Raw genomic sequence first — 14,996 nt, 5'->3', positions numbered from 1 at the left:
TGTACGTATGCGTGATTGTGTACGTGTGCGTTTGTTTGTGTATGCAGTTGTTCACCGCGGCAATGACACTTTTATAAAGCGCACTGGCGCTGCGACAGCGAGGCGGACTGTATGGATATGAGTGACGAGAAAGTTATTATAATATATTGATGGTTTTACGTGTCTGCGTATACGTGTGTGTTTGTGTAGGCGTATATGCGTACGTGTATTTGTCAGCTGCTGTTAACTCTTGTGACTGCCGCAAGTTCTTTTACATAACACAATGCCAATAATACATTTTCGGTATAAGTGCATTTTTTTCAACATCCAATCTATACCTCTACAAATGCGTGATAGAAGAGCTATTGTGATATTTTCTAGTTACAAGTAGCGATAGTTCACCGAAATTTTTCTTGCACCGCGACCTATCTTCTCCATCAAAAATGCTTCATCTTGGTGATTGATTGAATGATTGATTGTTTGACAGATTGCGACCGTCCGAACTGCACGAGCGACACGCAGTTCCAGTGCCGCAGCGGCAGTTGCATACAGAAGGCGTGGGTTTGTGACGGCGACACCGACTGTCCGGATGGCGACGACGAACATAACTGCACGGTCATTTGTTTTCTATTACAATATTAGCACTCAACAATTTATTCGTTCCTCCTCTGTTATTTTCTAAACGATTGCCGACCGATTTTATTAGCCTGGTATGACATCAACAACAGTTTTTGTGTACTTACCCCTAAATTACATTATTAAATATTCTCCCTAGTGGGAGATCTAGTGATGAAGCTCGCAACTCCGTTGCGCCAAAATTCGTTTATGTGGGCACCGTACATTTTTCCGGGATAAAAACTATCCTATGTCCTTTCCCGGAACTCTCAGTATCTTCATGTCAAAAAGCAAAGTCGGTTCAGTGGTTTGAGCGTGAATAGGTAACAGACAGACATACACACTTTCTTAGTTATAATATCTCTATATATTTAATAAATAATATGGATTACAGACAAGCAACCGACGTCACGACACCTCCCTATGTATCGGCAACGTATTCTCTTGTGGCAACACCAGCGACGCCCTTTGCATACCCAACTCGTGGTTATGTGACGGAGAGAGAGACTGTCCCGGCGGTGAGGATGAAAGGGACGACAAATGCAAGAACTCCACCTGCGCCCCGTACCTGTTCAAGTGTCCGAGCGGCAAGTGTATTTATAAGGCTTGGGTGAGTTATCTATTCGCACTCGATAATTTCAACAGCAAAGTTAGAAACCTATTGCCTATTGGACACAAAGCATCGCAAGCGCAATGTCACTTATCGCCGCGTTATGTCAGATTCCATAAATTTTAGGTTAGAAAGGTCGCTTCGCTATCAAAATTTATTCTAAATTGTATAATGTTCCCATATCTGTCCCTAGGCAATTTACTTCGCAATCTTAAATCCCAGGTACCATCGAAAATATTGATTCATAGGCAGATTAACATAGCCCCACCAAATTACGTATGCCCGTCGCATACGTAATTTGGTGGGGCTATGTTAATTCAGTGTTACTCGTCATATTTCGGCTTGGTTATACATACATACTGCAACCAAATTACGTAGGTCCGATTGTATAATTTACGTATATTTATCAATTCTCTCAGGCATGCGATGGCGAGAACGACTGTGGAGACGATGAGGCATCAGACGAGAAGAACTGTCCGAGCTCCGGGCCGTCGAAACTCTTACCCCGGCCCACCACAACACGACCAGAATTCCCCCACAATGGCACTTGCCTCGACTGGATGTTCAAGTGTGGCAATGGCAACTGCCTGCCGTACTGGTGGCACTGCGACGGCATAAGAGATTGTGATGATGGAACTGATGAGGTCGGATGTAACCTCCCTAAAGCGCCGGAGACGTCGACCCCCGCTGAACACGATAACAGACAGAAGTGCGGCAAGAACCATTTCACTTGTACCGATGGTGGGTTCAGAGTTGTTTTGTTACTTTTAATACAAATTTGAAATTGCTTTCAATGCCTGGTTTTTGTGGTAGTGAAAATTAAAGATGACAATTTAGTTTGAAAAAAATTAGTTATTTAACCAACCGGAAGTTCTGTTGTAACTTGTATACAATATAGAGCTGCAATACAGATATAAAGATATAAAGACAGATATAAGTCTCGAGAATTAAATGCATTATTAGAACAGCGCAAATAACGTAAAATTGGTTATTATATACAATCTACTTCAAAATAATACTTTCAACGCTTTGTGAATGAAAAATATTTTTAGTCATTTATCCATTACATTAAATTCAATTCTTTTAATCACATAGGCAAGTGCATATCTCTATCCTGGGTGTGCGACGGCGCAAAGGACTGTTCGGACGGTTTGGACGAGCGAGGGTGCGACCACCCCATAACTCCGCCCCCTAGACAGCTACGGTGCGGGCCCGACAGCACTGCGTGCGCGGACGCATCGGGCTGCGTGCACGACCATCAGCTATGTGATGGCGTACCGGACTGTTATGACAGCAGTGATGAGACGTTCTGTCATCGGGTGAGTTATAAAAACCAGTTAATAAATACAGCTATAAGGTAAGACGGGGGTAAGCAGTGTTCACTGCGCTGCCAAGTTCACATAACTCTGCCCCCTAGACAGCTACGGTATGGCCCCGACAGCACTGCGTTCCGACAGTACCGAACATTGTGAAATTGACAAAATTTTAACCGCAATCGCATGACGCGTTTTAGCGAAGGCGAACTGAAGAAAAATTTAATTTAAGAGAGAGAGACAGAGAGAAGAAATATTTTTAGACATACAACTCAAGCATTTTTATGACTGGTTTTTGTGAATAAATTTGCGATTAACTGCTATAAATAGCTTTGGACATTTGGTGCGGTCGCATGCAACCGCTTGGGGAGTAAGAGGTTAATGTAAACTCAACAATTCTGCAGCTTACCCTATTCGACCATTTCAGAACCATAAACCCAGCATCAAGTGCCCTGAAAACCACTTCCTATGCGACGACGGTACTCGCTGCATCTACCAAGCAATGGTGTGTAACGGCCGACAGGATTGCTACGATGGCACAGATGAAGACAACTGTACGAGTGCGCATACTAACTTCGGATATGAGTTCAGAGTAAGTATAAAATCCAATAAGTTCTGGTTAGCCATCCAGTAACTTCAATAACTATTTTACCAAAGCCTGTTTTAATCGTCTGTATATTATGTGTATTAACTAACTATATCCATGCGAAACACTTTCGCATTTATAATATTAGTTTGATTACCCTTTCACGTTTTAACCGCAGTACCGACTTTAATGAAATTTGGTATATTTACATACTAAATTGTAATCGTTCACATTTTTTGGTATGCAAATATTTTGCAGTGAATCTTTGTACAGGAATTACTAATATCTTAAGGTGAATAATAACTAAAATATGGTAAATATTCTCGTATTGGAAATTATCTTGGTATTACGTTTGTATGAGAACTGCGATGGCACCCGGGCTCTTAAGCTCCGGAAAAGGACATAGTGTATTTTGTTGCGTCAAAATGTACGATTACAGTTCGATAAACAATTAACAAATGATGTCTAAACATCTAGTTCTCTATAATTATATATGACAAGGAAATTGAGATAATAATTGATTAACAAGACACCAATGTGCTTTACGAATAAAAAAGTATAAGTATTCATTCATATTAAGTCATTGTTATTAGTGCAGAGTAAACTAACAATAAAGAAAGCCCTCTTTACAGTCTCTCCGCATCGCTGTCGAGCCGCTATCCATCAATGCATCGAGCTTCCTCATATCGTGTTGGATGGCCCAGCGCAAGACCGTGCTGTATAGTCTACTTCCGTCTATAGCCAAAGTCAGCGACGGCGTGTGGAAGAATATGACGTGGATCAACTCGACTGTTTATAGGTAAGTGCGTGCGTGCGTGCGTATGTGCGTGCGTACGTGCGTGCATGCGTGTGTGTGTGTGTGTGCGTGCGTTTAAAGTGCGCAAAACTGTGATATGGCAGTAGACACACAAATGCGTGTCTACTGCCGTCCATAGCTAAAGTCAGCGACGGCGTGTGGAAGAATATTACGTGGATCAACTCGACTGTTTATAGGTTAGTGTGTGCTAACGGGGGAAATTATTTGAAAGGGCTTATTTGAACGCGCTAATCTCAGGAACCACTGGTCCGAATTGAAAAATTATTTCAGTGTTAGATAGCCCATTTATCAAGGAAGGATATAGGTTATATTTTATCACGCTTAGACTGATAAAAGCGAAGAAATAGAGGAAAGTGTGGAAAAAACGGGGGAAATTATTTGAAAGAGCTTATCTCACGAACTACTGGAGCAATGTTTCTGTTATTTGGCACAGATAAAAAGTAAATCACGTGTGAAGAATCATAGGCTATTTTTTGTGGACTAATTTGTCTGTGAAATGTCTAATTTACGCGAGCGAAGCCGCGCGGAATGTTATATTTCGCGTGGTCACGACAGCACGCGTAAACGGCTTTTGCTTAAATTTGCTGGAAAGAACCCATTTTGCTTAAATTTGGTATAAAGATACTTTGAGTCCCGAAAGAACATTACATACATTTTGTCCCGGAAAAATGTACGGTTACTGCACAATATACTTTTATGATTTGCGCGTAAACTATTCAATCTATTTTGATGGAATTTGGTATGAAGATACTTTGAGTTTTAGGAAAGGACAAGGAATACTAATTTTGTCCCGGAAAATGTACGGTTCCCGCACAATAAACTTTTATGTATATCGCCTAAGCCTTAAACTATTTAATCTATTTTGATGAAATTTGGCAGGGAGATTGGAGATACTAATTTGAATCTGGGAAGGGAATGTTTTTATCCCGGAAAAATGTGCGGTGCCCACACAATATACTTTTCTGATTTGCGCGTAAACGACTCAGTCGATGTACGGGAACAACTATAAACTAAAGTCCACGCGGACGAAGTCGCGGGCAACAGCTAGTGCAAATATAAAAGAAAAATATTTACTAATAGACTTTATACAATAAAACACAAAAAACTATCGAACAAAAAGCTTTATTCACGCGACTACACAAAGAAAAAAAGAGAAGCGAAATGTCTACATATCTCATTTCACTAAATAGTAAAGTAAAAAAGTACTAAATAGTAACTTAAACTCATGTATTTTTACCAGGTTTTCCGATTTGGAGGCGTACACGAACTACAACGTGACGGTCTATGTCAGGAACAGTCAGTCCAACCTCACGTACGCCACCATGAAATACATCAACGTCACCACCGGTGCAGGAAGTGAGTTTTAATGTATTTATTTTACTTTGAAACATCGACGGTTTGACTTATATTAGGTTATACAAATTGTATTTTTATAATAAGGTGGGTTACGTATACTGTTGCAGGTTTATTCTTTAACTACTGAACCGACTTCAATAAAATTTTGTGGGTAATTAAAGACTGGGCCCGTACCACGAAACGGTTTTGAGACGAGAATGTTGCGTCCTACTGTAACAAACATGAAATGACGTTGTTAGAGCAGGATGCGGCATTCTCGTCTGATTGTTTGAGTCTCAAAACGGTTTCGTAGTAGGCCTACTGAATTTGAGCCCTGGAAAAAGGTTTAGGATAGTTTTTATCACAAAACGTGCGTTTCTGGCGCAAATTAAAATCTAATTTCTTCGCGAACTAATGTGCGAACGACGGCTAGCTTTGTTTTAATGTTCGGTTGAGTGTGTCTTTAAACTCGTAGGTTTTGCCCAATCATCAGTTATGCTATGTATAAATTTAAGCATTCACGTCATAATAAAGACAGATCACAATTAAGCATCAACTGGTTATCATTTTACTTCCTAACATCACTGTCAGAGCACCCAGCATCTATCAATTCTATCAAAGGGAAGCCACAGCTATTAATTTTATTTCAGAGCCGTCCCCACCTCGGCGTCTCGCCGTGCGTCAAATGGTCGGCAGTCGAGTGAACTTAGAATGGGACGCGCCCGAGTTCCCTCGCGGCCAACTTCATCATTACTCCGTATACTACGTCCCTCCCCTGCCGCCTTCAGAGAAGATAGTGAGAGCGAACGGCACGGGACCCGTGTCTATCATGCTAGACGCCTACTTTAGACCGAACAAGAATTATTCGTTCTGGGTGAGTAGTCAAAGTCGAATATTTTTATTTGGAATGAATTTTATACGAAATGTTTTCTTAACGTCGAATCTTCGAAAATATGCCTATCACTGGTTCGGGAACTAATCGAAGTAGTGGCTTTGAATCCATTATTTCAAAACCCGAAATGGGCTGTGACAATTATTTAACTAATAGAGTGAGATATTCACACAAAAGGTGAAACTTGATTTGGTCTATACGCGCTCCACAAGTAACCAATAGGCTACTTGACCTATATTTTCATTGAACAAATACATATTTCTAGTAGAACTTGGCCTAGGAAACCGTATTTCACCCTTATCATCAAATAAAAGCTTATGATTGATAAATAAAGTCGATTTGAAAATATGATTTTATGAAAATAGGATTTGTACTGACGAAAACGCTTTTGCGTACTTCCGAATTGGATGTGACGTCATTCTATTCGTAATTTAATATCTTTTATTTATCGCGCTCGTTATATGTAAGTTTATTTGTACATAAATAATAAAAATAAGCCTAGAATGATTTGTAAAATATATTTTCTTGAATAATTCAAATAAAACATCAGTTTTATAAATTATCTCCATTTATTGTAGACGGGAAATGAAATGGCCAAAACTTTTCTCCAAAAGTTTTCAACATTACAAATGATTTCTAATTTCTTATTTAATTCTTTTATAATTTTTGGGCACTTTTAGACGCGTACATTTAGCATATAAAAATGTTCAATAAAGAGAGCTTAAAATACAAAACGTATGACGTCACACTATGGCGGACAGTGTTTTCGGCGCCATTTATAAGGCATATTTTTCAATTAACATTTTTACGGGTTTCTACTGTGTAAAATATTGAAATATTAGTTTTTTTTTGTAATAATGAACGATTATGAAGCGTTTAGCATGAAGAAAAAAATGAGGTCAAGTAGCCTATTTAGAAGAGGCCAATTTTTGCTTTGACATACATCTCCCATAATGATAATATGACATTTGATGTCTGAAATATTGCATAGATTTTGCATTTTGCTGAAAATATAATAATATGTATACAATGGATATGTCCTTGTGTTATGTAAAGGTTAAGGATTAAAACAAAGCATCGTGTAACTTTTTTATTAGTAAGGAAGTAAGGAGGTTAGTATTTCAATAACACTTCTAATATTTCAGGTGACAGCCTCAAACGAAGAGTACACATCGATATCGACGGAGATAGCCTACCTAATGTTCGACGAGGTCGGCGACGTAGACGAGATAGTCAACGCGAGTCTGTCGCGCGACAACAACACGGCAGTTACGCTGTCGTGGCACAAACTGCGGGGAGTCACCGGGTATGAAGTGCGCGCGCGTTTACCGCAGAATTACTGTCCGATGCCTGTCGTAAGAACGCCGGAGAATCACGCTACAAGTAAGTAGATGTTTAGAAATTATAATATGTTTTGGCCTTTTTTTAAGTGACTCATACAATGTTTGAAGGTCACATACACCCATCCCAATATAATTTTATTTGTAAGAAGATATGATTTTTAGCAAGAGTCGTGTGAACGTAATGCTCACAAATTGTACTTATATTTACGTAGACGTGCACGACTTACGACTTGCTTTGCTTTACTTCTTATCAACACGAATGTGCGTGTATTCTAATTTCTAACACCTCTCGTAAACGCAGTCCGTACGTACACGCTTAAACGCAGTGCGTACACGCAACGTACACGTATTGCGTACTAATCTACATATGTACACGCACACGCCACACCACGGAGCTAATACTAAGAGGAGGTGTTGTAATCAAGTTTCCTTATTAAACGACGTGTGACAATTTGCGGGGTGAGGGGGTGTCAAGCTCCGCCCACTTCTCAATACTTCATCTATCGGCTAAAAGCAAAACTACTAACTTAGGTCGATGTTGATGTTACTACGTAGTTCAACTATCTTACACTAGATGTCATTTTGTCTTAAATATTACGGGACGTACTACGGCCCTGGATATTTTGTTACGTTTCAAATAGTTTCATAGATGACGACAGATGGCGGTTTATAAGTAATATCATAATAAAAGCTATATAATCACGGTTTTTAGCTATTTAAATGTGTTTAAGACTAAGTGTATAACGGTTTTCAGTATTCAAGTATGATTATTGTAATAAACTTATGCAAAATTATACGCATTTACGTCTGTATTATCTTTCAAAGGTTTGGCCATCTAGTGTCAAGTAGTATAATTAACGCTGAAAGCTGAAATGTTCTAGAACTTTTATATTTAAATTACATTTAAAATTATTTCCAAATGAAATTTGATGGTATTTAATATTAATCAGAACGTCTGTCTGAGTGTTTTCGACATTGTAAAACACAATACTTCATCCTTTCCTTGTTAAAAACGCAAAAATCACCAATTTATTGGGAATCTCGTTACGTGTGCACCTGACATACGCTGAAAGTGTACTGACTTAAGGCCCGCCCACAATGATGACGTCAGGACCTAGTTGAAAATCACAGTGCACAGTTGCTTAGGCCAGCTCCTTTTTGTATTAGCTCCATGCGCCACACACTCTTACGCGTTTTTATGATTCTGTACTCAGTTATTCAATTGTTTTTATTACAGTTGCGAACCTACCGCCCGGCGTCAAGGTATACTTCGAAATTAGAGCTTACAAGGACGATATCTACGGCAAATCCTTCAACATTCCTTTCACAACCGATGGGCGGCCAGAGGAAGTTCTCAACCTGACTGCTGCGCTGATTAAGAGCAAACAAGCCGTCGAGTTGTCCTGGCCTAGACCTAAATCTGACAGATATAAGAATAAGGAGCTAGAATATGAGGTCCATTACACCAATACTATACAATGGTCCAACTTTAGAGAGCATAATATGGTTAATGGTGAGTGTTTCATGTTTCGGATTGTAATATTATTTAACTTGAATTATTTAAAAAAATATTAACAGTAAGTGGGCCCCTAGACAAACAATTTTATTGTGCAATGTCATTGAACAATAGTATTGAACAATTTATTTGACAATAAGACAGACAGGCGGGCCCGTTCAATATTAACCCTAGGGCCTAGCTAGACGGTCGATAATATTGCACGATACGTAATATTACGCAATAAAATTGATAGTCTAGGGGCCCGCTAAGGACTTGCCATCTGTACAAGTCATTGCACTTTCATTGTGTGTAAAAATATCATTTTTTTTTAATTTAACCAAAAAAATGGTATTAGACTGCAACATAAATTGTACGATGAATTCACTATACCATGTTACGACGCGATGATATCTGTAGATTCAATATAGTTCCGATAAGTTTCATTTTACTTTTCTAGTTTATAAACCTCTCCGCCTCCAATTGAAGTCTTATTTATTTAAAATGTATTTACAGACACGAAGATAATAACGAAGAACACGAGCCTCGTTATAGAGAATCTGACGGGTTGTCAGTGGTACATCTTTACTGTGGGACTGGTTGGTGGCCCGCATAGCCCGTTCAAACAGATCCTCACTAGAGAGAATGCTACGTAAGTTTATTATTGCTTTTTTTAACCGACTTTAAAAAAAGGAGGTTATCAATTCGACGCGTATGTATGTAATATTTCCAGAACTGTCTAGTTTTTGTATATGTTAATCTATAGCAGCTTCTGAACAAACGTGCAAAATTTCAAAAGTGTATGTATGTATGTTTCTATGTTTGTGCACGCATATCTCCGGAACTACAAGTCCGATTTAAGGGATTCTTTTTTTGTTGTACTAGGTATTGTTCAACTTAGGGAATACTGCAAGTTTCATCAAAATCGGTTCAGTAGTTTTTGAGATAGGGAATTTTATTTCTTAGTTACGTACAATTTGATGTCGGTTTTATCTTTTTAAAATACTATTATATACATGATATTAAAAACTCTTTTGTGTACTGTAACTGTTTTAAAAATAAAAAGGATATTATTACTTCGACATTGCTGTACATCTATCTGTCTGTTACCAGGCTCTTGGACAGTGACAGCTAAACAGTTTATAACAACTTACGGCCGTTCCCAATATTTGATCTATCTCTGGTTTTGCCCTACTAGAGATAGGAATAGCTCACAATTGACATAAAATATATGTCTCTAATGTCTAATGTGAGCTATTCCTATCTCTAGTAGGGCAAAACCAGAGATATATCAAATATTGGGAACGGCCGTTAATGATTGTTTTTATGTTGTCGATATAATAACAAATGAAAACAGAATAAAGTATGTAGGTATTTGCTCAGAAACACGTAGATATTTTTGAATATATTCTGATAGTCATTTCCGTGACTATCAGAATATTCCACACTATGAAGTTTCATTGGTTTGGAGTATAATATTAATTTATTTATTGTACTAGGGCTCCTGTGAAGGGCCTGCACTGCGTGTTCGACGAGAAGAACGCCGAGCTGCGTATAAACTGGCTCGCCAACTGTGACGTCATACGAGACCCTGTAACTTATATGGTAAGTCATTAGTGTACTACTAAAGTTAAATGTCTGTAAAAATCCGAATTGACATTATATTTACGTCTTGTCCGAAGCGTCCACTTCTTTCTCTTTTTTATCATATTAATAACGTACATGCTTTTATTAATTGTACTTTTCTTACCTTCGATAACTTAAAATCATTACATACCCAGAACACGCTAATCCGTTGAATCTACTATAAAATATATGGCGTCAATATTAATTTGCCTGTGCTTTTACCCAAATTTTTCATATTCAATAATGGTTTCGAGTTTTTAAATTGCAATCCATTTAGGATCTAAAAAAAGTGGAAATCATTTAAATAGTACCTAATCATTATTCTAAACGTCGTTTACAGGTAGAGGTGACGGAGCTGACGAAGGACGAAGTGAGTCGCTACGAGCTAAAAGCGACCACCAACGTCACGCTGATGCATGTCTTCGAGAAAGTTCCGGTTGGCGGTCGATACAACATCTGTGTTTATGTGAGTTTTGATATAGCTAAAGATAATAATAGTTGTAGACCTAGATAGTTTTGTGGATGAGTATTAAGATCAGAGAGCTAGATAGACGTTGCCGTGGACGTTAAGTCAGAAAGTGTCCCCATCTAAACATTGTTTGTTTTACGTTAGTTAGTTGCAAGCTAATTCAATCTCAAACTTTGTTAGATTTTCAATATTAAGCCCTGAGAGAATATCAGAGATTTCTTATTACTTGCTTTTCGAAAATTAACATGATAGGCTTTAAATGACATTAGTAAGGCCGGCCATAGATGGCGCATCTTGCAGCCGAAACTGACTGCAAAATGCGCACGGCGATCTTTAGTTTTCATACTAAACTCATATCCACAAAACGCGGACCGCTCGAGCAGTTCTTGAGCGGTCGGTGCATTTGCGGTCCATCTATGGCTCTCTCTAAGTGTATTTCATAGTCCCCCATTTTATATACAGACGTCAGCCCCCGGCGCCGCTCGCACGTGTCAGCTGGTGCGGTCCGGCGCGGTGGAGGTGCCGCGCGGCGTGATGGCCTGGCAGGCGCCCGACGGCCGGCTGCTCGTGTCCTGGCTGCACGAGGACGACAACAACTCGCAGTCCAAGTGAGTTGTTACATATTACTGCTCTTACACACATAACCGCATTAAAATCGTATTTCTAACAGCTTGCTAGCGTGGAACTACCAACAAAGCTAAGCTGAGCCATAGACGCTGAGCCAAACAGCTGAATTGTTCTTAGGTGTAATGCCAGAAAGGCAGAAAGAGTTTTTTATATTATGAAAGAATAGATAGTTACAGATAAACTTTGGAAATCTGCCTTTTTTTCCCTATATCTGTATTTCGTATTTTTATATATTATTAGTGTATAGTACGGACGCCTCCGTGGTCTAGTGGTATAGAGCGCGGCTCTTGACTCGGAGGTCGTGGGTTCGATTCCCGCGTTGGAAACATGTTATTTCCAAGTTTGGTTAGGACAATGCAGGCTGATCATCTGATTGTCTGACAAGTTATGTGATCCATGCGTCGGATGGGCATGTAAAAAGTCGGTCCTGCGCCTGATCTCTCGCCAGTCGTGTCGGTCGTCCGTCCCACTGGGTTATGAGAGTAAAGGAATAGAGAGTGCTCTTGTGTACTGCGCACATACTTGGGCACTATAAAATTACTCCTGCGTAGCTGGCCTGGTTTCAATGAAACCGGCCACCGTCACCGAAACCGGTGTGGGAGCTATTATTATTATTATATTATTAGTAGTACACGGTACATTTTGTATAAGCTTTCTGCTGTCATATATTTCTTTATAATATAGTAACGGTCTTACTAAGATTGTTTATCAATTTCCAGATACAAATACCAAATCCTGATATCGGACAAGGAGATGCCTGAAGAACTCCTCCAGCCCACGGAAGATATGGAGGTGGTGGAGGCGGAGTTCTCGCCGCTGGCCGTGGCGGCGACGCGCACGGGGCGGGCGTACGTCGGCGTGCGCGCACGCAACACGCGCGGCTACTACAGCGACCTCAGCGAGGTGCATGCGCTGACTGTGCAAGGTGAGTGTGTTATAAAGACATAGAGAGTAGTTTAATGCAGTGATCCGCAGAAGATGTGCCGCGGCACACTGGTGTACCGTGGCCAGTAGTTCTTGTGCCTAAAAAAGGTCATCGTACCTCCATATTCCTAGTTTATAAGAACCAAAAAAGGGAACATCTGAGGACGATCGACGAAGGGATGGGAACTTGTAGTGATCATCCAAAAAATTTCATTATTTAGCTTTACTTGAACGCAAAAAGTTTGCGGAACACTGGCTTAATGCAGCAAAAAGAGAAGACACTTTAAGATTTTTAGAGAGGTTATATCTCGAATAGAGAGTAGATACCCTACAAATTTGTTTTAGAACGTGGCTACGTTTTAAATTGACGCCCCATATTGTCAAATATAGCTTGAGGAACAGTCGTTATCTAAGTGATAATAATTTAAGGCGTGTACGTGTTGTAGAGAGCTCGCTGTAAAAGTAGCAACGCTGAAAGACAAAAACATTTTTCACTTTTGTTTGGGGAAAGTACTCGTGACGCTCGGACCCTTGCCCATACAAAAGTGAAAAAAATGTTGCCTCAGCGCTACTTTTTTCACAATGAACTCCCTAAAAGGAACACGTACATATCCAAACTAGTATTATCACTTAGTTTTGTTACATCCTATATAACTATCTTCATGTTACAGAGGGTCTCGTGATGTCCTCCGGCGGTGGTAGCACGTGGTGGTGGTGGGCGGGCGGGGCGGGGTTGGTGGTAGCGGGAGTGCTAGTGCACCTCGCACTGCGCCAGCGTCGACTCGCGCGCCGCCTGCTCACGCCGCGGTACGACAGCCGCCGTGGACAGGCTACTATTCACGGTGAGTTTACAGGCTTTACGCCTCTAGTAGACCGACGCTGTGAAACGCGAAACAACTACGAAACTGTAATGCTAAGTACTCACATAAAATTTTGCCCGATCGAGCAATCACATAGAGTAAAACCCACGGCTTGGGCTTTCGTCCACACATTCAGCATTGGTCGATAGTTTTACTCCAAATCGAAGGAAATTAGATATATTTAATTCCATCGAACCGGCTCGATGCGAGCCTTGGAGCTGTGAGTTTTGCGGTCCACACTGTGGTTTTTGCTCGATTTGGAGTAAAACTATCGAGTAAAACCGTATGTGAGTACTTAGCATAATAGAGCGAGATGCAATATAACGCGTTGTCGTGTGGCGGATGAGACAGTAAATCGGTTCGCCGCTGTTTCGCGTCTCGCAACGTCGTTATTCTAGAGGCGTAATGCCTGGCCACACATAACTGCGAATTCGCATCGCAAATATCTCCGACAAAATTCATACTAAAAATGACATCGCGATGTGATGCGATGCGGATTTGCAGTTTAGTATGGGAGCCCTAACTCACACTGGCGCAGAGTCGAAGCGACGTGTTATTTTAGGCCTACATATTCATCTCTATTTTCTTATTACTTAAGTAAGTACAAACTTATGCTGTGTAAATATGGAAGCGCGAATGAGAGATGACGACGAATGAGTTCATATTTCCATAGGAGAAATTTGTATAGAATAGAGATGAATATGCTGAAGGCGAACCATTTATGACGCGACGCGTCGCGTTTACTTAGGGTGGGTTGCACCAGAAGCGTAGTTAAAGTTAAGGTTAACGTTATCGTCAAATATGGCGACCATTATGGACTTTTACTAGGGATTTGACAGTTCATTTGACATTTTGTTATGGTTAAAGTTATAGTTAAAGTAAGTTGGTGTAACCCACGCTTAGGCATTTTTTCACACCCTTTACTTAGGCCCACTGCCTAAGGGTTAAAACATAACCGTAACCGTTGTCGTAGTCAACAGTCCCACAGACCCAAGTTAGAAGTACGAATGGAGATTTAGTAAAGAAAAATCATTACTTTACACTATTTTATTAAAAGATTAAAAAACATGTAAAAAACATACGTCTTATACTGCAAATAACATTTTCCAATAATAAATTAATTTTACTCCACTTATGCTACAAATAATACAATAAAACATTAATTTTACTTCACATACATTGCATCTCGAGCCAAAAGGGCTAAACCGGACATCTCTTTCGGGATTGTATTATTCCCTGAAAGGCCTCCGACGGGTTGCAACCCCTGGCATGGCACGCCGCACGGTACGTTGACGTGACGTGAAAATTTACGTCAACGTAACGTGAAAATGCACGCTACGGTGTAGCAACATTTGACGTCTTTTTTTTCCTTAAATCTCTCTCTCCGTCTTAACAAAATGGCAGAAGCATAATACGTATTGTGCGGTCCATATACAGGGTGCAATTAAACCTTCCTGCCAAATTTTAATATATTGATCCTTGTTAAAAATAAAAATACACATATT

The 14,996-nt window shown here is 39.9% G+C and overlaps 1 protein-coding gene across 1 annotated transcript in view; it reads left to right on the top strand.

Moving 5' to 3' along the window:
- The window catches only part of LOC121735041 (sortilin-related receptor-like), a 44,842-nt gene that overhangs the window by 28,836 nt on the left and 1,010 nt on the right, over positions 1 to 14,996 (top strand). Inside the window, exons 16-31 of the mRNA XM_042125708.1 lie at positions 467 to 594; positions 989 to 1,204; positions 1,624 to 1,945; positions 2,300 to 2,523; positions 2,945 to 3,109; positions 3,724 to 3,902; positions 5,161 to 5,276; positions 5,906 to 6,129; positions 7,293 to 7,530; positions 8,728 to 9,003; positions 9,502 to 9,637; positions 10,485 to 10,590; positions 10,952 to 11,077; positions 11,543 to 11,688; positions 12,427 to 12,632; positions 13,303 to 13,473. Coding sequence (XP_041981642.1) covers positions 467 to 594; positions 989 to 1,204; positions 1,624 to 1,945; positions 2,300 to 2,523; positions 2,945 to 3,109; positions 3,724 to 3,902; positions 5,161 to 5,276; positions 5,906 to 6,129; positions 7,293 to 7,530; positions 8,728 to 9,003; positions 9,502 to 9,637; positions 10,485 to 10,590; positions 10,952 to 11,077; positions 11,543 to 11,688; positions 12,427 to 12,632; positions 13,303 to 13,473 — 2,979 coding nt within the window. The remainder of the gene's footprint in view (positions 1 to 466; positions 595 to 988; positions 1,205 to 1,623; positions 1,946 to 2,299; positions 2,524 to 2,944; positions 3,110 to 3,723; positions 3,903 to 5,160; positions 5,277 to 5,905; positions 6,130 to 7,292; positions 7,531 to 8,727; positions 9,004 to 9,501; positions 9,638 to 10,484; positions 10,591 to 10,951; positions 11,078 to 11,542; positions 11,689 to 12,426; positions 12,633 to 13,302; positions 13,474 to 14,996) is intronic.

The sequence above is a fragment of the Aricia agestis genome, chromosome 16 (genome assembly GCF_905147365.1).
Source record: "Aricia agestis chromosome 16, ilAriAges1.1, whole genome shotgun sequence".
Classification (NCBI taxonomy): Eukaryota; Metazoa; Arthropoda; class Insecta; order Lepidoptera; family Lycaenidae; genus Aricia; species Aricia agestis.
This window is presented reverse-complemented; position numbering and strand designations above follow the sequence as displayed.